Raw genomic sequence first — 25,594 nt, forward strand, 5'->3', positions numbered from 1 at the left:
TGTCCAAGCACTCCTGGAGCTCAGGCAGGGTTATTGCTGTGACCCCCCTGTGGGGTGGGGTGAGCCCATCTCCACACACAGCGCTCGTTATTCTCCTTTTCTGCCCACATGAGACCCCACCTGGAGACGTGCCCGGGGCTGGAGTGCTCAGCACAAGGACACGGAGCTGCCAGAGCGAGTCCAGAGGAGGCAGCAGGATGACCAGAGGGATGGAGCAGCTCTGCTGTGGGGACAGCCTGGGGGAGCTGGGGGTGTTCACTTGGAGAAGGCTCCGCGGAGACTTCAGAGCCTTTTCCAGCGCCTAAAGGGGCTCCAGGAGATCTGGGGAGGAACTTGGGACAGGGGATGGAATGAGAGGCCGAGGGGGAAGGGCAGCGTTCGGTGGGACACGGGGCAGCGCCGTCCCCTCACGGCCAGACCCGCCCGCCCCTCAGCGAGATGGCGGCGGGGGGCGCGGGGGGGCCGCACGTGCGGGGGGCGGGGCCTGCCCGGGCCCCCGCAGCACAATGGACAGCGCCCTGCGGGGGCGGGGCCGCGCGGGGGCGGGGCCTGCAGGGGGCGGGGCCGCCGCAGCCGCGGGAGCCGCCGAGAGCGGGATGGGTCCGGCCGGGCTGCGCCGCGCCCGCGGTGAGGGGGAGCGGGACGGGCGGGAGGGGAGCCGGGGGCTGGGCTCGGGAATCTCTGGGTGTGGGGGACGGGAGGCGGCCGCGGTGGGCAGCGCTCTCCGGGGGTCCCTCGGGGCCGCCGTGTGAGGGAGGGGCGGGACGGAGGGTGGGTGTGAGGCTTTTCCTGCCTCGCGTGTCTGGCCCGGTGCGTCGTGAGGCGGCGGAGCGGGGCCGGTGGGTGGGTGTGGGGGCGCCGGGAGCCGCTCTCCTTCGGACACGGGAAGCCGAGAGGGAAATTTTAGTTATAATCCTGTAGGATCAGGGAAGGAGCCGGTGAAGATCGGGGTGGCTGGGGATCCCTTGGGGTCTAAGGACAAAATGCAGCGGTTCTGGAGTTGTCGGGTCGGTGATGCCGGGGGTCGCTCCCGGCGGGCCGAGCCTGGCGGGGGCTGCGAGCGGGACCCCGGCACCAGCCCCAGGCGCGCCACAGAGCCGGGCACGCCGAGCTCCCCGGGCTCGGGGTTAACAGATCCACCCTGGAACTCGCCCTGAAGTATTTCTAAACTCAAAGGGTGACCCTGGTCAATGGCTGTTAAGTGCATTGATGGATTTAACAGGTTGCCCAGAGAAGCTGTTGCTGCCCCATCTCTGGAAGTGCCCAAGGCCAGGCTGGACGGGGTTTGGAGCAGCCTGGGGTGACGGGGCTAGAACGAGATGGGAAAGGTCCCTTCCAAACCATTCTGTGATTCCATGTTTTCAAGTCAGTTTCAAGGTGAACCAAGTATATTCTCTGGGTCACTTGGCTAAACTCCTCCAAGCAGTAAAATTGGTCTGTAGATGATGAGAAGGTGCTTGTGTTGATGGCACCACTTGTCTGCTGGGGCTGATGACAGCCAGCCTCTGTTAAAGGAAAATACAGCTGCAGACTTAACTCAAGGCACGCTGAAACAGTTTGCTGGTGCTTTGTTGTACTGTCAAGTGAGCTTCTGCCTGGCTCTGCTCTTGATTTACATGTTAAACTGAAGCATGGGGTCCTTGGCAGAAGAAGGATGTGAACTTGTTGAAGTGGGGTCAGGAGAGCCCATGGAGATGTGCCAGGGCTGGAGCCAGGCTGGGAGAGCTGGGGTTGCTCACCTGGAGAGGAGAAGGCTCCAGGGACACCTCAGAGCCCCTTGCAGGGCCTGAAGGGGCTCCAGGAGAGCTGCAGAGGGACTGGGGATGAAGGGAGGGGAATGAAGCCCTTGCACAGGTTACCCAGAGGAGCTGTGGCTGCTCCATCCCTGTAAATGTTCAAGGGGCTTGGAGCAGCTTAGGATAGTGGAATGTGTCCCTGCCAGTGCAGAGTGGGAAACAGGACAGGCTTTAAGGTCCTTCAACCCAGACCATTCCAGGATTCTGTCTCCTACTCTTAAATTGTGTTTGAGAATTGAACTATTTCCTACACTGGATGGATAAATGGATGTGGTATGACTTCTGTGGAGTAGTAAGGTGAAGAATGAGGGGTTTACTTCAGGAATGCTTATCTCCTGCTGCAGGCTGGCAAATAGCAGAGAGTTAATGTATTGCTGTGCATAAAAGTTCCATGGTGATTCTTTGGTGAGAAAATTACCTTATGAGATGGATGTGTGGAAATACTGGCATGGAGCTTGTTGTGATACACACATGGAAGAGAAACAGCTCTGAGAGCAGAGTGCTGGACACTGTTCCCTTTCCTTCTTCCCCTCAGCCAAAAAGACTGTTCCTATTGTGTGGTCAGGAATGTATACATGTTGTTGTTTGGGTGTTTGTGTTGCTTCTCTTTGGTTTTGATCCATGCCAGGGCTCCAGGTACCTTGGCAGGTGTAGGAGCAGTGCCCAGGCTCCATCTCAACACAGTGACCTGCACCCTCCATGCTGCCTCACCTGCTCCAGAGGTGTTTCTCAGGGGCAAGATTAAGCCCTGCCTGAGCAGATGTCTGCTTCTAAAAACTGGTAAAGATTTATTCTGGCACCATTCTGCCTTGAGCCTTCCTTATATCAAGCTTCAAGAGACTTGTTCTTAAGTTCTTAGGTGAAAAAGCTGTAATAAATATCCTACAGCTTGGTACTGTGCTGTTATTCTGTGTGTAAAGCAACAATTACAATATCTCCCTAAGTGAAAGGGGCCCCAGGCAGAGGAAATGTCACACACCTTTCACTCCACCTTTCTCTAGGAGGCAGGAGGAAAGAATGCAGCCCTGTGGATTCCCCTTTTCTAACTGGAAATATCAGCTTAGCTGGGTGCCACAGCTGGCTTTCACGTGGTGTAATGGTATTTCAGGAAGTCAAGAATCCTGCTATTTTCAGCAGTTCTTTGTCAAAAACAAAACAAAAAAACCTGCTCATTTCTCTTCAAGATGAAAAGCAGCCACCACAGGTGGGAGAAGTTAATAAAGTCACTTGCTGCCAGTTCCACATCCAAGAGGCAGCCCCAGTGTGCAAGGAGCTGAGTTCTGTGCCTGGCTGAGAAGCAGGGGCAGGGGGTTTGATTCAGAGATTTCTGTGGATTTAATCTATACACTCATTTCTGATTTCCAACCATCTGGCTGTATTCTGTTGAGTAAGCTGCTCCTACAAAGAGTAGAATAGAAGTCAAACATATGGAAAACCCCTCAGGTGTGCAGTGGTGATTCTGGATGAGAAGGAAACACCCAGTCACTGTCACTGCCTGTCCCTGTGCTGCATGTAGTGATGTATAGGCCTGGCTCCTGGGTTGGGGGAGCTTTGCACACTGGGGGTGCTCCACTGCTTCTTCAGAATCCATTTCTCTGGAATGCTCCCCGAGTTACAGCAGTGCCATCAGGGGTCCATATCCCTCCTCTCCCCACCTCCCTCCCTGGAGCACCCAGCAGGTGGATCCCAAGTGTGCAATGAGATCTCTCTGCTTGGCTCACAGAGGAGTTGCTGTGTGGGCTGGAGCAAAGGAGGTGCCCAGGGGGCTGAGGCTCCCAGGGCTCAGCGCTGTTGGCACAGTGTGCCAGGGGATGCTTTGGGAAATGTGGTGGCTGCTGCTGTTTGCTGTGTTCAGCTGTGCAAGAATTGAAATACTTTTAATACCTACTTGGGATGGGTAGGGTTGCTATTATTGGGATGGTTGTTAGTAGCCAGATTTGTTGCTTCAATGCATTGATGACTCCAACCTCTGAGCTTTTATCAACTACTCTGGGCTTGGCCAGCTGGGATTCAGCCTTTTTCCTGGTGTTTCCCCATGGATGCTCCAGGTGTGCCTCCACCTGTGGATTGGGGTTTCTCTGTGGTCATGCTGCAGTTCAGTGGGTCACTGCTCTTCACCTGAGTTGTCTTCCCTAATATGTTTTTTTAGCCAGATGCAAATAGGAAGTTGAGCAGGGAGCCTGGGCCACTGTAGAGCTGGGAGGATGTTTGAGGAGCAGACAAACTCTCTGGTTGGGTGGTTTCTTTCTGGTGGTTGAACATACCTGTTTATAATTGGAGTGGAACACAAGATGAATTTAAAAACACATCTGTCTTTGGTGCTAAAGCCCTGGGAAGATGCACTCTTGAGCTAGCATGGCCCAGATGCCCAAAGGTAACACCTGGGACTTATTGTCCTCATCAGTGCTAATCATCATCTTCAGCTGGGTGTGCCAAGCAGCCACCTTTCACTGCCTTTTCTGATGGTTTTTTCCTTTTTTTCCAGGACTTACAGCAGGAGTCCCTGTTGCTTTGAGAAGCACGATGACCATCTCACAGCTCTGTTTGGAGGAGAGGGCATAGAAAGTCTGCTGCCACTGCACTCTCCCGAGGTAGGAAAGATTTCTAGGGCAGGTGTGAGTTACCAGCTGTCATTCTTCCACAGCTTCCTGTGGGTGTTATAGTCACTGGCTCTTTTCTCCAGCCTTCCCTCAGCTGGAGGAGCACAGGGACAATAAACCTGTGGCAGTTGGGTGCAGCAGCTGCCAGGAGCAGTGGCTCTGTCCAGATAGCACAGTTATGGCTGCTGAGCTACAGCTTGTGCCATCCCACTGTTCTGTGGCTGGTGCCTCTGTTTCTGGTGCCTCTGTGGGTGATTCTGGACTGGTCTGTCTTGAGCCTTCCTGCTGTGGAGGTTTCTGACCTTCTCCTGCCGAGGTGCAGGAATTCCTGGTGTAGGAGGTGAGGTCAGAATAAGCAAGATCCCAGCTAAATGTGCTTGAGGAGGCTTCTCCCGCTCTGTTGTGCTCACAGGAGGGTCCCTGCCCAGCCTAATCATGTTACAGGTCATGTTCCAAGGTGCCCTGTCCTGTGCCTCTTGGCTCGGGTGTCTGATACCTGATAGCAGCCAGGGCTTCCTGGGATGTGCTTGTCCTGCTCCTCTCGCTGCACTCTGGGTTGGATGCTCTGCTGGGAGTTTCTCTCTGCACTGACTGGCTTGGCATGGACTGGCTTTTAGCCCCAGTGAGACTGAGAGATCCAGCAAGCCCTGACCTTTGCTGCTTGGGTAATGTGATCCTCTGCAGAGGAACTGTCTGATCACTGGGCCCTATTTCTCCAAAAATCCCCCATTCTCAGGTACTCAAACTTTTCAAGTCCTTTTTCCCTCGCCCTTGCATAGGTTTTACAGTGTGATGGCATCTTGTAGCAATTTTTGAGGGAGAATCTATTGCCTATTCATGTTTCACCTCGGGTTTTGGGCTGAAAATGTCAAGGATAAGTTGTCTGAGTGCTCTGACTGTTGAGTTCAGCGCTACAGCCCAGGGCTGTGTCTGCTCAGCAGTGGAATTTGAGTGGGGTGGAATGAGCACAGTGCCTCCAACCAGCCATCCAGCCTTTTGTGTCCTGATGTTCATGGATGGCATTGGCAGGAGCAGTACAAAGGAATTCCTAAAGGAATTGCAGAAAACAGCCTAATAATGCTTTTTATAATGGTTTGTGCACTTCCCTTGAGATGGTGGTGACTGGTGCATGTTTGAGGGTTAAAACCCAGGCAGGAGAGTCTGAGGGAGGAATCCTGATGAGGACAGTGAGAGGTGGCTGGGAGCAGGGAATTACTGAGGACAGGATTGTTCCTGCTCCCTGCAGTTCTTGCTTCAGTTCAGCTGGAGCAGTGGGCATCCAGGCAGTGGGATGTGATTGCCAGCTTAGCATCAGGCATGTTCTTTCTGCATGCTACTTCCTTTTCCTTCCTTTCAGTGAGCTAAAACCACTGAATCCTACTTTGTGCACAAAAGCATTTAAAACACTGAGGTATGGGAAGCTGTGGAAGCTTTCAATGAGAGAGATTTTGCCCTAATGATTACAGGTATAATGTAGGGAAGGGGGATAGGGGGAAGAATTGCTATGTAGGCTCTGTAAGGCTCCTAAGACAGGCTCCTTCTCCAGAGCACAATTTATTCTGGCTTTACATCTCTGTGCTGTGCTTTAATTATTGTGAATATTGTTGGAGCTCCAAGTTGAATTTATTGCAATAGTGCTGGCAAGCAGCACAGGATGCTGGGCACAGCTCTGGACTGGGACTGCAGAGACTTGCCTCTGTCTCTGCCACTCACTAGGCAAGATGTTCTACCTAATAAATAAATCTCCTCTCTATTTGTAAGAAATAGCTCCAACTTCTAGTAAGGTCTGTAAAAATCATCTAGAATGTATTGCATTGCTTGATGTGGAGGATCTAAAATGTTCCAATTTCTCTCTATTACAGGTTTGTGATAAAAATGGTGCAGAAATACCAGTCCCCAGTTCGAGTCTACAAATACCCTTTTGAGCTCGTCATGGCAGTGAGTAACACTCAGCACTTTCCCTGCTCCAGCTGCTCAGGGCCAGCAGGAGGTGGGGGACTGTGGGTTTGGCTGGATTTCTGTGACAGTCCTAATGCAGGGACAGAGCCTCAGCTCCCCTCCTCCAATTTTCCAGGAAAAATAAGGATCAGTATCTCATTATTAAGAATGGCAGCTTAGTTGTTAGAGGGAAAAAAAAAAAAAAACCAAACAAACAAGAAAATCCAACCTTATGTAATTATTCTTTGACAAGGAAGGAAAAAAAAAATGACATTGTTAGGCAGGGTCAGTTTGTGGCCAGACACCTTCTTTGCCATATCACCAAATGCCACTCAGTTCAAAATCTGTCCAGATGTGATCCCAATCAGCACTGTAGTATGTTTGTATCTATAACTGGATTCTGAGTAATACTGAGCTTTTTGATTTGGTTTAAGGCTGGAAATCTTTGGAAAGAGTCTCCTGTATTGTTCTTCCCCATCCACTCTGTGATTGAACTGTCAGGAGACCTCTCTCCAAATCTTGTGATTTCCACAAGGGGCTTGAGGGCTGTCATTGAAGTTCATTCACTGGTGGTGCAGAAGGCTGATGTTGACCATGGGAGCTGCTTTAGGCAGAGTTTCTTTTCAATATTCTGGACTTTGTCACAATTAGGTGTGAGTCAAATACCCTTCTCAAAGGTTTGCTGTTGCATTTCGAGGGCAGCATTTCGGTGTTGTTAGAGGAGCTTGCTTATGGGATCTAGCAAGGTTTTGTTTTGTAATCTGCTGGGCATTTCAGTCAGCTGAAGGAATGCCCAGGTTTGGTGTTTGCCACTTTTAGCCTGCTGCTTCCTCCACTGCCTGTTCCCAGTTCCTTTAGTTTATGGGAGCCCAGAATGAAGGTGGGAAGCTGCAGCTGTTGCAGACAGCTGATGTGATTCCCATGAATGCAAGGGAGAGCCTCTATTGAGTTCCTCTTGACAATGTGGCCTCTTCAAGATTTCTGAGAAATTCATGCCTTAAGATTTGTTTTATCTGAAACAGCCTCCAACCTTTTATTTCAACAGTTAAAACTGGGAGCATCAGTCTGTTCCTCATTGTGAACAGGGGACCCCAAAGGCAGCAGCAGCTGAGAGTGGTTGCTGCTCACTTTGCTCTCTGATCATCCAGATGAACACTGCTTTTGCTGACAGTTGAGCTTCCTCCCAAATCCACCCCTTTTTCCCCCAGTCTTACCCAGATTGGCCATGTCTGTTCACAGCTAGACCAGTAACGTGCCACAGAATTGCCCTGACCAGTCTGGGGCTGATGATTGTGGCAGTGGAGCTTTCCTGGCTGTGCTCTTTGCTCTCTCCGTGCATCCTGTGTAGAGTAAGACACCAGTGCCTGTGATGAAGATCCTGGGAGTCTTTGCTCCATGCACACCTCTCCACATTCCTGTTGTGTCTATTACCAGGATAAAGCTACCACCAGATGCTCCTCAGTCGATTGGCTGCTAATTGAGGAAGGCTGCCTTGAGACAAATCCTTTGTAAGCTTGTTAGCACATGCCTAAAGGCCAGGGGCTGGTAGGCTTATTCTGCAGTGGTTTAAGTTTATTTGCTTTCAGTTTTTCAGCATAACAGAACTTAAAATTCCCTGGGAATTGAGGGCTGGGGTTGTAAATGTCATCCTTTATTGTTCAGCAAATCTTAGCAAAGTTGTCAGTCCTCTTTCTTATGAACAAATTCCTTTTCCAGGGTCACCCAGCAGACTGTGCTGTGGAGTAGGGAGCACAATATAGACCCCTTAGGTCCCCCCACGATGTCCTGTGAAAATCCTGTGTTCCCAGCAGGATCTGCTGTTGTCAAGCAGCATTTCAGCCTTGTGGTGGTCGGTGCAGGCTGGGCTGGCTGCAGGGCTGGCTGCCACCGTTCAGTGCCACCGTTCAGTGCCACCGTTCAGTGCCACCGTTCAGTGCCACCGTTCAGACGAGGCTCCCTCCCGTTTGTGTGGAGGCAGCGCGGATCTCACGGATCTCACGGAGCTGTCAGGTACCAGCTGTCAGTTGCTGGAAGTTTTGCAGGGAAGAGTGGGTGTGCAGTGAAGCTGTTTTGCTCCTCAGCACGTGGCATTGCTGTTAATCTCCTTCACCATAAATCTGACAGCAGCTTCCTCAGCACTGAGATTCAGCTGCTTTCATCTTTTCCCCTCAAATGCTGTGTGGGAACCTTTGGAGTGCCGAGGTCTCAGGCTGTGGTAGGGAAGCAGAGGTTGCAGGGTGATCTCAAGACACCCCCATGTTTTACAGATCTCTGGGCACCCTTCAGCCTGATACACTTGTGCTTAATTCCTCACTGGGAAGGGTCCACCCTCACAACACAGCCTGAACAGAACACAGAAGGAAGTTGGGAAAAGTATTTTTCCCTCAGAGCCTCCTGTGTTTGGACCCTAGAAAGCAGTGGGTGTGCTTTACTCACATAGAGGAGCTTGAGAAATAGGGCTGTCACAGCCAAATTTGGCAAGCTGTTCCCTGTTTCTGGGCTCACACACGTCCCAGGCCCTTTGTGGAGCCCACCCCCAGGAACAGGGGTTCTCCTCCTTGCCCTTGTGCAGAGGCCATGTGTGTGCCTGAGGCTGTGCTCAGGGATGAGCTGGGGCTTTTCCTGTGATATCTTTGTTACCTGTGTCAGGGTAATTGTCTCTGGATTTATACTCTGCCCTTTGCTAATGCCCCTGCAGCTTGGGTTGGAGCATTTGCAGGCAGGAGATTTGAGGTGTATTCCAAGTCCTTGGAAGAACATTCCCCTCCTTGCTCTCTTTGCCAGTCCTGTGCATCTGAGGAGGTAAAAGGGAATCAGCTTAACAAGTCTTTTCTTGTCATTTGGGAGTTCTGAATTTTTTTCTTTTTTCTTGTCCTTCCTTCTAAAACAGATTTAAGCAAAGGCTGTTTTTTCCACACCTGTCCAAGGTCACTATAGTCATTTCCACCTGCTTTGTTCCTAACTTGGATTCACATTAATGGATCAAAAGTATTATGCTCTTCAAACACATATTCAGTTGCCTGACCCCTTTATACCTTATACTTGAAAAGAACCTTGACTTCTGTTAGGCTTTGTTATCTTGTCATGTTTTTCCTTTCTATTTTATCTTTTTTGTCTGTGTCCTCTTTTAAATGGAGCTATTCCTCCAATGGATTGTCCATGCCTCTCTGGGCCTCATCTTGTCTTCCCTTCAATTAGATCAGTAGATTTGACATTGCATGTCTTCTAATTTTATCTTACAGCCAAGAAAATTCCCATTTTCTTTTTGTTGTAGTTGGAAAGCTAAAAGTGATTTTTTTTAATGTTATAATGAATGAAAAATCCAGAAGAAGAGGTACCTCTGCCACATATGAGTGATGCAAATATTTGTGAGCCTTCTGTGATGTACTGGGGAGGAGAATTTGGTTTGGGTGAGCGAGTCCAACATGCAGGAATGGCCAAGAGAGAGACATATTGCATATTTAATGTTATTTGCAGTGAATTATTAGGTTAGATGAGATGGCTGGGGCTGGAGGGTTTCAGCTTTGAACGTGGTAGGGAGTTGTGTTCCTGTTGTTTTTAGTAGTGCCTCAGCCCTTCATGCTCAAGGTTGACATTGACCATTTTCACACACTTTAGGGGATTTATAGGGTCAGGTCCCTAAAGCTACAGAGACCTTACAGGGTCTTTTGTATGTGATGGATAATTTCAGTTGCTGCATTAGTGGTGCAGATGAGAAATCTCTGACAGCACTTGTCAATGATTTGCTCCTCTTGCCACAGTGCACTTCATGTTCAGCTCTCACTGCTAAGAGCAGTTTATGGCTTCTGCTGCAAGAGAGGATCTTTCTGCACTACTCTATAAAAATAAGTCATGATTTGGGGAAAAAAGAACAAAGATCAGGCACTGGGAGGTTTGCAGGAGCATCAACTCCCATTGCCTGTGCAGTTGTATTTTGTGCTTGAGACAAAACTGCCGTGGAGCCCCACACACATGTGCCTGATGTGAGTCAGTGCTGCTTTCTGCTTGACCTCATTTCTTGGTGCTGCCCAGGGCATGTGCTGACACATATCTGTGCAGCTGGGAGCCCGAGCTCTTGGACACACACATGGGAGCCTTGGTGGGTGCTTCTGTGCTGCCTGAGTGCTGCTCATCAGGCCAGGCCAATTCTGCTCCTGCAGCCAGAATTTGGCAGGGGGTGGCTCCTCTGGGGTGCCTCTTTGGTGTGGGGTGTTTCTCATCTCCAGCATCACTCAGAGTCTCTGACAGACCTGTGGCAGCTCAGGAGCCCCCTGCCTGGCTCTGCAGGTGAAAGCTGCAACATCTCAGCTCCTGGCCTGCACTTCCAAGCAGCTCCCTGACTCTTCTGGTTTTAGTGATGATTCAGTGTTCTTTGAATCACAGAACAGTTTGGGTTGAAGGGACCTGAAAGCCTATCCCATCCCACCCCCTGCCATGGCAGGGACACCTTCCACTGTCCCAGGCTGCTCCAAACCCTGTCCAGCCTGGCCTTGGGCACTGCCAGGGATCCAGGGGCAGCCCCAGCTGCTCTGGGCACCTGTGCCAGGGCCTGCCCACCCTGCCAGGGAACAATTTCTCCCCATCTAACTCTGCCCTGTGGCAGGGTGAAATCATTCCCCTTTGTCCTATCACTCTGTGCCCTCATCCAAAGTCCATCTCCAGATTTGTAGGTCTCCAATGTTCTTTACATTTAGTTGATCTGCAGTTTTTTATTTTGCAGGTAAGACAAAGTAGGAAATTAACACTGCATGGTTCTGTTTCAGCTCAGTATAGTTTGAGTGTCAGAGGTTCTAACAAGCTGAGTGACAAGTTTAATTCAGGCTACAAATGCTGCAAGCTTATTTAAAGTCAGAACTTCCTTCTCATGGAGTAAGCAGCAGAAAGATTCCTTCTCCATCATCTCTACTCTCTCCTGCTGCACTCAGGGTCATACCCATGGAAAGCAAACATCCATGGTCCCAATGTAAGATGTCTCTCTCTCGTGCCTGACTCTCAGGAGCAGTCCCAATGATTCTCACTGGATTTGGCAGAGGTCCTCACTGCTCTCCCTCAGCCTCCTCTGCACTGTTTGCTCACTGGCAAAGCTTTTGCTCCTCTCCAGCAGCTGAGGATCTGGCCCAGGGTTACATGCAAGAGTCACCATCCAGGACAGCTAAAATCCAAATGCATCACTCGTTTCACAACCATCTTAACATTCTTTTGTCCCCAGTGTTAGGAGGTTTGTAGATGCAGGCTAATTGAAAACAACTCCTTGCTGTTTTGGCTGTCAGGCTTAGCTGGAGGAGAAGAAGCTCTGAATGCTGGAGGTCAGGTCCTGACAGCCAGAATTGCTTTCCATACACTTATTCAAACTTATTTTCCTTTTCAGCATCAACATGCATTGTGTTAAAGTTTTTAGATTTAAAGTACCTTTATTTAATGACTTCTTCCTGTTGCCTTTAGCAGATTGAATGTATGAAGAGACTGTTTAAGTCCTGGTGTGCTGGGTGTGCTCTCCTCCCCAGTGCTGTGGTGTCTTAAAGGGTTTGATTTTTCACTGGCTGATGAAGTGATGCTCCTGCAACAGAACCTCTGAGCCCCCTTTTGCTGCTTAACACCCAAACAGCTCAGAGTGTGCTGGGAACAGATAAATGCTGTGAGAGCTGGACAATGCACAAGCAGGCTGATGGCTGGCAGGGGTCACATCAGCTCTGTGGGTTTGTCCAGAGTGACAGCTCAATGTGTGTGTTCACAGCCCAGCCAGGCCTCAAAGGCTGCTGCTGTCTTGCTTCCTGAGTGCTGCAGATTGTTTGTCAGGTCACCTACAGTGCCATGGCCCTGATGCACCACAGAGGACACTTTGGGGGGCTCCTGAATGCCAAGGTGGAGTTCAGGCTGGAATGGCCCCATCTGGGGCTCCAAATTGTTGTCACTATTATGGTATTGTCACAGCCTGGTTTTAAATAAAGAAAAGTAGAATCTTAACTGAAATATTTGATGCTGGCTCATAGCCTCTGCTTTAGAGTGTGAGCTCTGGAGCCAGGAGAGCATTTGCTGCAGGGAAGCAGAGCAGCTCCTGGCATCTGGAATCCTGAGGAGCAGCAGTGCAGGCACAGAGGGAGCAGCCAGGGAGGTGGGAGTGGAGCACTCAGTGCAGCAGCTGCAGGAGTGCCAGGGGAGAGGATCCTGCTGCCCTCTCTGTGGGTGGCTGCAGTTGGCACAGGGAAGAGCTTTGCTGTGTCCAGTGCTTGGGAGCTCCTTTGCAGGTGCTGTGATGCAGGTAATGGCACAGCTTTTAGAAATTTTGAAATTTTGAGAAATTTTAGAAATTTTGAAATGCTATTGCTGGGTGGCAGGACCCTGGAGATGGAGAGAAAATCAATGTGCAAGGGGTAAAAATGCTTCAAAACAGGTGTTCTTTGGTGGTCAACCCATGCCACACATGACATGAAATGTCTTGGTAATAACCTAAGCAGTTAAGAAATTAAGAAATCCCTGCAAAACAGGATCTGCTTTATTGTTTATTTGTATGTTTTGTTTATTTATTTGTTATTGATTGTTACATGTTATAGGTGTATGTTACAGATTTTGATTGATGTATAGATTGTTGGGTATATAAAACTTGACAATTCCCCCTTGGATGTGCATGGTCTGTCTGCAGCCATGGGCTGTGCCAGATATTTTAAAGAAGGCAGCTTCCCTCGTCCCTACTTTTTGCTGTGTTTGGAAGGTGAGTTTGCTGTGACTGCCAGAAGCTACTGGGTTAACATTTTATGCACTTAGAGATAATCTAGTGTTGACTCAAGACATGATGCTTCAGTGTGACTTGAAGGCTCGAAACTCTGCTGTCAAGATACACTAAAAATATCCCCTCATCTTCCTGCTGAGCAGCATTTGGCAGCAGGAGCTGGGGGTGATGCTGTGTGTGCCAGCTGGGCTGGCTCTGCACTGGGGGCTCAGCCCCAGGCCCTGCCACCTCCTCCCTTGGCATGAAGCAGATTGGGAGTGAGCAGTAGCTGGGGAAGGGCTGACATTTCTCCTGGGACCATGGTGTGGGATGGTTCCCCTCAGGTGAGCAGGAGGTGTTTGGTGAGTGCTGTTTGTCCCAGCTGCTGGAGGATGGAAGAGCTTTCTGGGAGGCACTGATGGAAGAACTGCTGGAAACATCTGCACATCACCCTCAGTGTGTTGTGTGGTGAGGGCAGAGGTCTCTGGGAGCTCTGCCACTGCTCAGACTCCATCTGCTGGGCAGGATGGTGCTGACCATGGTGTGACTGGAGAAGGTTTGCACTAATTCCAAGGTCTGTACAGGTTTACTCACCTTTTCCAGCTGCAGCATGGAGGTAATTTCCTTGAAGGATGGGTTTGGTCTCAAGCTTAATCTGGCTGGTGCAGGGATGGCCAAGCTCTGAAGGGAGTTCCAGTTCAGAGGCACAGCACAGGGAGACACCTCCAGCTCTGCTCTGTCACCTTTATCTCATCTTCCAACAGTAGTGACCAACAGACCCTTCTCTACTGAATGTGTAGGTGCAGAAGATAAATTATAAACTCTTCAGCCAGGACTAAAACAGGTGGTAAAATTTAGAATCATAATTAATTCTTACACCTCAACCAATATGGGCTTGTTTAGCTGCTGAGTGCAGTGACCTTCCCAAGTTTGGCCCTGAATCATGGCCAGTTTGTATAAATTCTCACAGCAGCTTCTGGCAATGACAGAGTGTCCTTCTGAGTAGCCATTTGTTTGTCAGCCAGCCTGTTTGATTTTGGGGTGAATCATCCAGCAGTAAATGTGTGATGTGACACTTGACTGCTGTGTTTTGCTCTTTCAGGTGTTAATCACACCAGATCTCTGCTTCCTTGCCTTCCCATTTTGGTTTCTCTCTTCCCACACTGGGCTGTGACAAGCAGTGGTTCCTGGATAAGGTGTCACTTCCACAGTTTTTTGTAAAGGCCAAACCCTTGTGCTGTTGGTGACCCCAGCTGCTCCACACAGAGTTCCTTCTCCCAGCAGAGGAGAGAAGAAGCTGCAGCAGGACAGCTTGAATGGGATATTGTTCCTTCTCAGCCAGGAGGTCAGGCACGTTGGTGCTTCCTGGGAGGGCTTTGTGCAGCTGCAGGGCAGGGCCTGGCTTTAGGAGCTTTGCTGTGGCCCTCAGTTGTGCCTCTATTTCAGTAGATGCTGCTGCTCCCTGAATTGTTTCTTTCACCAAAATCTGAAGGAATGAGGCAAATTCTTGGCTGTAGTCCAGGCTGAGATAACACTGGGTCAATGTTTGTAGCCTCGGTGCTGTTGTCCCATGCACTTCTCGCTGGCAAACCTTTATCCACTGGCCAACAGAAGTGGGGTTTTATTTTCCCTTGGGCCCCAAACACTTTTGCTGTGCATACTCTGCACCTCCTTGAAATAGAGTTCTCTCTTCCCTGAATCAGTGCCTTTCTGTACCCTAAATATGCATTTTGTCCCTCCCACATTGTTCCTTGTATATTTTATCTTACTTTGTGGCTAGTGGGAAGCTGGGATCTGATCTGTTCAAAGCACGTGGATTATTGTGTCTGGTGTGTGCAGACTCTGTGGTTCCCTTCAGCACTGAGACCAAGCAGTGGGAGGAACTGCAGGATGAAATTCTTTTTTCCTAGAAGGCCTGAATCTGCAGAGGAATCTTTATGTATCATTAGAGCTGCTCAAAAGCTGCTCCAAAGGCATCCACTTCCTACTTAAAAGTGATGAGGTGTCTTCATCTTGCTTCTCATCATCTCTTTTCAAAGGGATGATGATCTGGGCATCTTCAGCTCAAAACCTGGTGTTGTACCTCCTCCTCACTTCCCTTCCTCTGAACACAGGAGTTCCTTTTTCCTGGCAACCTGCACATGGCTGTAACATGACCTTGAGAATCTCATTAATTAATACAGATTTAAACATTGTCTGGTTGTGAAAATTTGAAGTGTTTTAGCACAAGGATGAAGTCTTCTCCTTGTCACATATTTGTGTAATATTGACTATAAATTCTGTCTACATCAGGTAATACTGACTATAAATTCTGTCTACATCCTCACAATTAAGTTTCTTTGTGCTCCACACAAAGCAGTTTCCCCCTCACAGCTCAGGTACTCTTGGAGATCCCATCTCACAGAAGCTGCCCCTGGAAGCACATGGAAAGCATCAGGACCCAGGAGGGTGGAGGGAGTTGCCTCAGGGTGTGCAGGGGGTTTGGCTGCTGAGGTTTTGTTTCCTGCAGTAATTCAGTGGTTACATGTCCCTGTTGTTGTGCATTCCTGAGGTCTCTGTGGTGTAAATTGATTTCAAGGTCACTTCCTAGAAAACCCTGCCAAGGAGAAACAGGAGTAGCTGTTAGAGAGATCCTGCCCTGGCCATGTCCCGTGGCTCCTGCAGGAGCAGCAGTGACACAGCTCCTGAGGTGGAGGGCAGGAGCACTGGGGCACTGTCAGGATCTCTGACACCTGGGGGTGTGCAGGGCTTGCAGAGGGCCCTGCTCTGCAGGGGAAGGGGCTGAGCAGGTGGAGTGGGGGGTGGAAAGGAGGGTAATTTCCTCTTTTCTCTGTGGCTGTGAGGCTTTAGAATGGCATTTTTGGGGGTTGACGCTTGTGGATTTGTATAATTTGTTCTTGTTTGGCATGTGGCTGGCCTTTGGAGTACTGTCTTCTCACAGACGTGGGGTTTGTACTGGTTCCTGAGGATTTAGCCAGCAGTCCAGAACACTTCCAAGCATGGCTTCTTGCATTGATCTCAAGCTCTCCTCTCACAAGCTGATTTTCACTTTTCAGTGTTGGTGCATAACCCATTTGGGATGGATATTTACCAGAGCAGCTAAAACCACTTGGATGTATTTCCCAGGAGATCACAGGACAAAAGCTTGGTCAGAGCACTCTGCTGATTACACAGTCAGCTGTATCACTGTTAATGATTGCTCCTTGTAATTAATCATTTGGCAGCTTCAGTGGCACTAAGGGATCTTTGTTGGGATGCAGAGGTCACTGTCACCAGGTGGAAATATCCTCATCCTAGTTGGGGCTCTCTTCAGTGTGAAAGGAAAATCTGACACTATTGAACCTTTGAGAGCTTGAACTTTCCTGCATGTTTTAACTTTTCAGCTAGAAATTGTTTCACTGGGTTTTTTTTCATTTAATTTCTTCTTTGTTGAATTTTTTCATTCCAATGAACTGAGTCTAAATGCCTTTTTTTTTATGTTTAGATGCACCCAAAATAATTGGTTATAGTTCTAAGCAAACAATCTTGATGAGTTCAAACAGATTCCAGGTCTCTCTGTCTTCACTCAGCCCTCTTGTGAAATTGAATGTGTAATTTCAGTTTCAGGACTGCAGGGATTTAAATGACTCTTTGAACTGCTGGTCACAGTCCACTACAACAAAAGCACAGATTTTTGCAACAATTCTTTTGTCAGAAATCTGTGGAAAACCAACTTGATTCAGGGAAGGACACTGGTCCTGAGCCAGCACCTCTCGTGGAATGGTTGGTTTGGGTATGAGGTGTTAATCCCAGTGGGGTTTACAGGAAGGGAGGGAGTGGCTTCATGGCAGCACTAATTTTATTATATATATATTTGTTATATATCTGATTCTGTTGGAGACTTTAGTCATCCCAGTGTCAGTCTGAAGTGCAGTCCCACGGTAGGGCTTTAACACCCAGTGCTGGCACAACACTGCTGTTGTTCCTTCTGGGAAAGGAGAGGCACAGAAGGGAGAGACAAAGCCTAGTTCCTGTATCCTGCTCAGTGCAGAGTTCCTGCAGGAAGGAGCTGAAAGAGCAAGTGCAGGCAGCCAAAGCATTAAAACAATTAATACTAAACACTCTGTGCCTTTCATTTCTCTGGGATGTTCTGTTGCCCACCTTGGACTCTGCAGAATCCCAGAGGAGGAGACATAACAGCTTTGTGATGGCTTGAAAAAAATCAAGTATTTCTCTGTCTTTGTAAGCTCCCTCAGTTTCCCTGTTGCAGCAAAGGGCTGTTGCACAGAGAGCAGGATTTTGCTAAGAGGATTCCTGGGTGCAGGAATGGGCTGCTCTCTGCTCAGCTCAGTCTGCAGGGATGGAAAGTCTGGGTGCTCAGGGAACAGCTTTGCTGTGACTGCAGCGTGGGGCTTCAGCTGTCCTTCATGTGATCTCAGGCATCTTCCCTGCTGTATTTTTAGAGCTGTTGTGCAAAGAAGATTAGCAAAGGACTTAATATCGATGTGGATATGGATTCTTTGTCAAATATGGCAGTGTTGCCCCTATTTAGGCAATGTGTTTGGGCTCGTGTCACAGTTATATCACCAGGCTGTGCCCTGCCATGTGCCTCTGCCCTGGCTTCTCTTCCTGCTCCAGATGTTGTTTAGCTGACTGAAAAAGTGGCTGCACTCTTAGGCCTGGTCTTAGTTTTGCTAATGACAGTTTATTAGGGAGCCTGTTTCCAGCTGGATCAAGTCCATAGTTAGTGGAGAAAGAAGCAGCTGGGAGTTGAGATCCAGTGGTTTACCTTCAGGAGGGAGCCAGAGGCACCTGCATGCAGTGGTGATTTCAGACTGGCTCTCGTGGTCCCTCCATGGTGAGGGGGCACTTACAGGTGAAGTTGTTCAAGTGAGGCTTTTGGAGGGTCCTGGTCCCACTAGAACAGCTCTTGTTTGTCTGGAAATTCCTCAAATGTTCCTGGCACAGCTGCACCCCTGAAAGGGCAGAATCACAGAATAATTTGGGTGGGAAGAGACCTTAAAAGCCCATCCAGTCCCACCCATCCCCCTGCCATGGCAGGGACACCTTCCACTGTCCCAGGCTGCTCCAAGCCCTGTCCAACCTGGCCTTGGGCACTGCCAGGGATGCAGGGGCAGCCACAGCTGCTCTGGGCACCCTGTGCAGGGCCTCAACACCCTCACAGGGAAGAATTTCTTCCTAACATCTGATTTAAGGGTGTCCTCTTTTAGTTTAAGACCCTTTCCCATTGTCCCATCAAACTGTCCACCCTTGCTGTGGAGTTGATGGGGGCAGCATTCTCTCAGGGAAGGGCTTTCAGTGCCACTTCTTGCAAGTGTGTTGAGGGCACAGGTATGGAGTGACATGGGACAAACTGCCCCAAACCAGTTGCTAAATATTCTGGTATTCCAGTGACCTCTGAAGGTGTTCTCAGCATGCACTGCCCAAGCACTCAGGACTCCAGTAACTTAGAATGGGTGGCCTGAGGAGATACATTTGGTGTGTGCTGGAACAGAAGAGACCAGCAAGGTGAAGGCTTTGGCCTCAGGATAGCCCTGGATGGTGGTTTGGAGTGTGGTGGGTTGGGACAGGGCAGGTGGAAGCACAGATAGGGAGTGTTGACTCTGCTTGAGCAGATGAATGGGCTGGTGAGTACAGGGAGGAGAGCAGGTACTGAGGTGTGCAGGCCTCCTGCCAGGTGGCCCTGGAGCAAAGGGCACCAGGAGAGCATGGCTGGGAGTGTCCTGTGGCAATGCCTGACACAGATCCATGAACTCCCATCCTAACAAATTCAGCTGCTCGAAGCAGTGAGTGTGCTTCTCTTGGCTGGAGCCAGCTGGGTCTGTGTTGGAAACAGTCACCACGGGAATTTTGGATTTATCTAAACTGCTTTTGTTATTGCTGTGATGAGGAGTGAAAAGCACAGGTAGAAGAACATGGGAAAAGTTCTCTAAGAAGTGTGGCAAAGCAAGCAGGACGTTGCTGAGGGACTGGGAGAGCAGGGTTTCAAACCTGCCTGCTCTGTTCTGGCCAGGACTCCAGCTGGCAGCTGCCTGCACTTCCCTCCTGATACTGGAGCAACTTGATAATCTGAAATAGCTCCTTTCTCGTCCAGAGGGCCGGGAGCAGGAGATCTGGAATGTGTCCTTAAGTGCCTGGGCTATTTTGGGAGCAGGGACATGAATCTGTGCAGGGGCATCCAGGCTTTGCATGGCTGTGCTAACGGGGAGCTGACAGCCCAGCCCAGCTCCAGCATCAGCACATCAGGGTTTGCTTTTGGGGCAGAGAACCCATGGATATTTTAATTTTTCTGTGCTGTGTAAAATGGTGGTGTCTTCTGGAAGGTGAGAAGATGACAGCAGTCCTAGAGGAATTGCCTTGGAAAGATGGCAGAAACATCTTAGGATGGAAATGTGGAGCTCTGAGAGTCCAGTGGAAGGAGAGCACAGGTTCTCTTCCTGGACCAGCTGCAGTGGAGCTCTGGGCAGCTTGTGCAGCTGCCACATATTTGCAACAGCAGCACAACATGCAAGAGGTTTTTCAGAAATCCAAGGAAAACATTCCATCCTGCAAACATCTTAGAATATAGTAAGAGATGAAGAAGTTAGGGCAGGAGCAGCAGCAGTAGGTACTGCTCATGCAAGTTAACTTCTCTGCAAGTGCCAGGGAAGAGTGGATTTCTGCTAGAGCTGCTAAAGAAGCTTTGGAGAAAGGGCTTTTCACAGGGATGTGCTAATAGAACAGGGAACATTTCAGAGCCAGGACAGAGTTGGTTTAGAAATGGATAAATTGAGGCAAAGTGAGTAGCCAGTAATTGGTGTCTTACCCTTGATAGTTTAGGGCAACAAGAACTGTTTGGCACATCACGTTTTAAGGCTTCATACAGACAGTATTGACCCAGAGATTATAATATTCCAGTCTTTAGCCAGCAGAAATCAGCAGAGCTCTGTTTGCTTTTGCTAGTTAGGAGCTTCCTGATGTTGAAGTGATGATTCCCTTCCTAGTATTCTTCAAGGACAGGATTCTGTTTCTACTTCATGTGTGAAGGGAAAGTTATGTTAGGACATGTTTGGCTGGTGACTGATGTGGTGCTGTCCCTGCTTGTACCTACTCTGCTTTAACTTCACCTTTGAGGAAAACTGGGGAAAACTCCAGGCTTCAGAGGGCTCTGTTTTGTTAGACTTTCACTGTGAGGGAATCAATTAATTCAGAAACAGTTAAAATTGATTTACCCAGAAGCTGAAATTTACTTTATTTTCCCTTCTAGGCCTACGAGAAACGCTTTCCTACGTGCCCAGAGATCCCAGTCTTCCTGGGGAGTGAAATCCTGCACGAATCCAGGAGTGAGGACGGAGCCATCCACGTCATTGAGCGGAGCTGCAAGCTGAACGTGGACGCTCCCAGGCTGCTGAAGAAGGCAGGTGGAGCCTTGGGAGCAGAGAGGCCTGCATTCTGTGGGCTGGCTCAGATAGCTAAAGGCTCCTAGATAGATAAAGTTACTCTTGTCTCTCTGTGTTTCTCCCTCCTCTTCAGATTGCAGGGGTGGAGCATGTGTTCTTCATCCAGAAGAACACGGTGAACTGGAGAGAGCGAACGCTGCGCATCGAGGCCCACAACGAGACCTTTGCCAACCGGGTGGTGGTCAGGGAGACCTGCAGCTACTCAGTGAGAGCCCTGCTGGGGCTGGCTGTGCTGGGAGGGGGCAACTGTGCACTCACACATTGGGGGAAGGTGTCTGAGTGGCTTTGAGCACCTCTGCAACAATGGGATTAGAGACTCTGGGGCTGGAAAGGCTGTTGGGTCCTGAGTGTGGGATTGTTCAATTGCTTTGGAGAGACAAGACCAGGAGGAATGGCTTCCCACAGACAAATTGGACATTAGGAAGGAATTCTTCCTTGTGAGGGTGGGCAGGCCTTGGCACAGGGTGCCCAGAGCAGCTGTGGCCGCCCCTGGATCGGTGGCAATGCCCAAGGCCACACTGGAAAGGGCTTGGAGCAGCCTGGGACAGTGGAATTTGTTCCTGCCCATGGCAGGGGGTGGAACTATTTGGGCTTTAAGGTCTTGATGATCTTAAAGGTCTCTTCCAACCTAGTGATTCTGTGTGTCCATCCAAACCATTCTGTGGTTTCATAAGGCTTGAGAAACTTCTTCAGGTTGATTGTGATTCCCTGCTTGGAGTGAAAGTGGAAAACAGAATTGGTACTCCAGAACTGCTGGTGTTCCCTCAGTTTCTTTTTGATTGAAATTCAGGCTGACAAAAACATCTAGAGCTTGTGCATGTCTATAAATCTGGATGTCCAGAATTAAACCCTTACTGTTCATTATTATAATGACCTGAGCGAAGCCTGACAATTGATTTTGCCCACAAAGAAGTGAAAGTTTTAGCACCTTGTTTGTCATTATTTTCTTGCTCTAAAGATTTGGAGAAAGGACTTGAGCCTTATTTGTGGCCAGGGCTGTCTGCCTGTGTGGCTGTTTCTGTGCTGTTTCACTGCAGTGCTGCTCTGAGGGCCCAGCCACCATGAAACAGCTCAGGTGTTTCTGGAAGCAATCAGATCCTGCTTGTCTTTCCTTACACAAATGTCCAGCTCCTGTTACTTACCTGCCCTTTTGGCAACTGGACAGCAGCTCAGCTTCTTGGGAGGAAACAGGCTGTGAGGAGCTTCAGGAAGGGGAGGAGTGGAAAAGCTGTGAACATTTTGGATGGTGAGGCTGTTCCTGGGCCAGAGATCCCTTGGTGGCTGCAGAAGGCCACCTAAAAACTGCCTAAAGCATCCTAAAAACTGCTGTAAATTAAACTTCCATCATCATTAAAGGCACTGACAGGTCTGAAATGCTCCCAGGTCAACTCTGAGATTGTTACACTTGCCAATTTTGGCTTAGGAAGGAAATGTCAGCATCTGGGCTCTGAGGGGAACAGGGTGGGAGCTGCTGGCTGCATCCTCAAGATGGTTCCCTGCTCTATTTTTACCAGTTCCCTTTTCCCTGCCAGAGTGCACCGGAAGCAGGTTTATTCTCATCTTTCCTTTTCTGCAGCCTTCTCTGAGGCAACTTGGAGAAATATGATCCTGCTCCTGCAGTTACTTAATATCTCCCCAGGGAATTTGTCTTTCATGGTATCTCTGTGTGGGGGCTGGAGTTGTTTTTCTTCCCTGTCAGTTTGTGAACAGCAGCACCTGAAGAGAGGAGGCAGAGCCTTCTCAGGAAAGGGTTAAGTTTAAAAGAGGGAAGGATTCTATCATATATAAAGCAACAGAGGGGAAATAAGGGAAAGGTTTGTGTTGAGCTGAAGAGTGGGGAAACTCCCTGCTCTGCCATGTCCCCAGTGTTTTGGGGAGAAGGCTGATGTCAGTGGCTGAGTCTCCCATCCAAAACTAAAACAGAAACCTGGTTTGCATTTTTCTTCTTTGCAGGTGTAGGAGTTTTAATTGCATGTTCCACAAGGCCATCCCTGTCTTTCCATAAGGACACCTTGACATGATGGCTTGATGTGGGCAGTTCCACTGCTCTTTTTGTGCAGCTTTTGCTACTACAGTTCAGGTCTGCTGGGGCAGGGGTGGGTTTAAATCTTGATTTCCTTGTGCACATGAAGAATGTTGGGTTAGCAAAAGTCTGGATGTCCAGTTCACAAAGGGTTCTCACCAGGGGAATGAACCTGGCTGGTGACTCCAGGTGTGGCAGTGCCTCCTCTGCCCCCTCTCTGGGGCTGTGGAGGTTGAACAGCCAGTGAGGTGCCAGGGCCATGAGCATCTGCCTCCATCCCTCCTGTGTTGTGTTCCCCTGGCTGCAGGTTCACCCTGAGAATGAAGAGTGGACCTGCTTTGAGCAGTCAGCCTCTCTCGACATCAAATCCTTTTTTGGCTTTGAAAGCACCGTGGAAAAAATTGCCATGAAGCAGTACACCTCCAACATCAAACGGGTAAGGTGGGCTTCCCTGGCTGCCTGTGAGCTTCCCTGGCTGCCCCTGGGCTTCCCTGGCTGCCCCTGGGCTTCCCTGGCTGCCCTGGGCTTCCCTGGCTGCCCCTGGGCTTCCCTGGCTGCCCCTGGGCTTCCCTGGCTGCCCCTGGGCTTCCCTGGCTGCCCCTGGGCTTCCCTGGCTGCCCCTGGGCTTCCCTGGCTGCCCCTGGGCTTCCCTGGCTGCCCCTGGGCTTCCCTGGCTGCCCCTGGGCTTCCCTGGCTGCCTGAGCACCCAGACCCTCTGTTTGCCTTTCTGTAAACAGACCCAATGGAGCTTTGTGCCCGTGCTTATGGCTCTGGAGTCCCTCAGGTGGGCAAAGGAAGGCAAAGAGCCCAGAGCAGAGCAGAGCTGGCTGGAATGTGGCTGTGCAGGGATGGAGCAGGCTCTGCCAGGGGAGCAGGGCTGCTGGACACTGAGAACACTCTTCTTGTGCAGGAAGGGAAAGTCCTGGGTGGAAAACACCCCCCTGTGTCTCCAGAGCTTGGGCTTGGGACAGTGGCTCTGTGTGCAGAGGAACAGGGCAGCTATTTGGGTTTGGGAGCAGGAGGATGGGGTAAAAGTGGTAGAAAGGCAGCTGCATCCATAACTGGGATTTGCTGGCTGTTATTGTAATTCATCATTCACAGGAGGCTTTGATACTGGAGGTTTTTTGACAGGATCATGGGGATGGAAGGACAGATTTCCCCTCCGTTTATCCTTAGCAGCATTCATCATCTGTCCTGAGGAAACTCCAGTGCCTCGCTGGCTCTGGAGGAGGCTTTTTCCTAACGAGAGTTCTCCCCTTCAGGGCAAGGAGGTGATTGAGCACTACCTGAAGGAGCTGATCTCCCAGGGGATCACGTTCATCCCTCGCTGGAGCCCTCCCGCGGTGGAGGAGGAGGAGCGAGCCCCGGCGCTGGGAGGCGCCCCCGGTGCCATCCTGCAGGAATCCGGGGCTGCTGGCACCAGCCGGGAGCCGCCTGCCAGCCCCTGCCCGCCCCCGGAGGCTGCCAGCCCCGACGGTAGGCACTGCAGCTCTCACTCAGCAGCACTGACCCAGCAGCTTATTTTCATTTTCATTTCTCTTAGCATCAGGTTTTTCATCTGGAGTGTGGGGGAGGAGGAGGAGGCAAAGCTGTTTTCTTTTTTCAAGGAAAATAAACAATGGAACTTTTTTTCCCCTAAAACAAAAAAGCTGTGCAGGCAGAATGTTTTGGAGCTTAGAAAAAAACGAGGTTTGATCAGCCCTTTAAGGTATTTTATACTTGAAACTAGAGAAGGTGTCTTCAGTATGCTGGAATTAAATACTTTATCTGTTCCAAAATTAATATTCTTGGGGACAGGTTTGGATGGTTTTTGGCCCTGTATTAGGCCAAGACAAACTTGAGGAATGTCTCCTAATGCATTTTTCCCACAAAATCCCTGAATCAAACTTTATCTTTCCGTGTGTTGGTCTGATGATATTTTCTAGACTAAATAAAATACTTCTCTGGCAAAAAGAAATAGGAGGGACCTTTGAATCCAGAGTTGTTGTAATAGAAACAGTTGTTGTCCTTCCTGAGAAGGAAAGGCAGCACTTGTTTTGTTGAGTGTAACTAGGCAAAAAGCTTGGGATTTGGAAATGTCAGTAGTTCTGCTCTCACCTGACATTCTCTGGGAGCTTTTCTGAAAAAAGATGGGAATCCACAGAGAAGCTGATTAGCAGCAGTGTTTGAGATGAATGTTGCCCTCAGAGTGGTGGGTCCCAGCTAGCAGAAGAGCAGAGTAGCCCTTATTTTTCTGCCCATATTCCTGCTCAGGACAGGATTAGCTCCCCTGGGCCTGCTCCCCACCTTGCTGGCTCTGGGGGTTCCATGGGATGTCTCACTTCCAAATGCAATTTCTGTTATCCTGCTTATCCTGTGGGTGTCCAGGCCTCCTTCTGTAGGTGACGGCATCTACTGGAACCTTGTGCCTGACAAAGAGCCAGCTCTGAGGTGTCCCCAGGCCTGTCCCTGTATCTTCCACCCCAGCTGCTGCCTGGGCTGCTCCCCCCAGCTGCCCTGTTCTGCTGGCTGGCAGCTGCCAGCCCTGGGTGACACCTCCCTCTGTCACATCCCTCTGTCCCTCAGTGCTGGCAGTCACCAACCCCTTGTCCTTTGTCTCTGAGCTGGAGGAGCTGCTTGGTGTGCACAGGACTTCTCCTCCTGCCAGAATCCTCCCTGGCTGTCAGAAATGTGCTGTTGTTCTCCCTTAGTCTCTGGTGTCCCTGGGCAGAATGATGACTTGGTTTCCCAGCAAGCCACTGGTCACTGCAGTTGTGCATGAGATTTAGGACACGTGGAGATGGAAGTGCCCAGGTCTTGGAGTGGTTGGTGAGCCGAGTGCCAGAGCTCATGACAGATCTTTTAAAGCTCCTGCTGGAGCAATTCAGGGCTGAATGGAATATTGGAGGCAGAGCCAGGTGGGGTGATCCAGCTGTGATCCAGCCCATGCTGCCATGGCCTTGTGCCCCAGTCACCAGGAGAGTTTCCCTCCATCCCTCCCTCAGGCTGCTGGGATGAGGCTTCTGAGCAAATCCCATGTAAACCATAGGGAGCCCAATGTGTAGAAGCACGTGCTCCCCTCCCTGCTGGCTGTGCCAGTGTGCTCTGAGCTG

The 25,594-nt window shown here is 49.9% G+C and overlaps 1 protein-coding gene across 3 annotated transcripts in view; it reads left to right on the top strand.

Annotated features, from left to right (window-relative positions):
* Positions 1–572: 572 nt before the first annotated feature.
* The window catches only part of SEC14L5 (SEC14 like lipid binding 5), a 40,838-nt gene continuing 15,816 nt past the window's right edge, over positions 573–25,594 (top strand). For 2 of the 3 annotated variants that reach the window (XM_054516515.1, XM_054516516.1), the window contains exons 1-7: positions 2,558–2,576; positions 4,282–4,387; positions 6,259–6,334; positions 20,287–20,436; positions 20,553–20,684; positions 22,810–22,938; positions 23,765–23,978. In XM_054516515.1, the coding sequence (XP_054372490.1) occupies positions 6,272–6,334; positions 20,287–20,436; positions 20,553–20,684; positions 22,810–22,938; positions 23,765–23,978 (688 nt within the window). In that variant the 5' untranslated portion in view covers positions 2,558–2,576; positions 4,282–4,387; positions 6,259–6,271. Of the gene's footprint in view, positions 628–2,557; positions 2,577–4,281; positions 4,388–6,258; positions 6,335–20,286; positions 20,437–20,552; positions 20,685–22,809; positions 22,939–23,764; positions 23,979–25,594 lie in introns of those variants that run through there. The other variant, XM_036392273.1, reaches the window with a different exon arrangement.

This window comes from Molothrus ater, chromosome 16, assembly GCF_012460135.2.
Source record: "Molothrus ater isolate BHLD 08-10-18 breed brown headed cowbird chromosome 16, BPBGC_Mater_1.1, whole genome shotgun sequence".
Classification (NCBI taxonomy): domain Eukaryota; kingdom Metazoa; phylum Chordata; class Aves; order Passeriformes; family Icteridae; genus Molothrus; species Molothrus ater.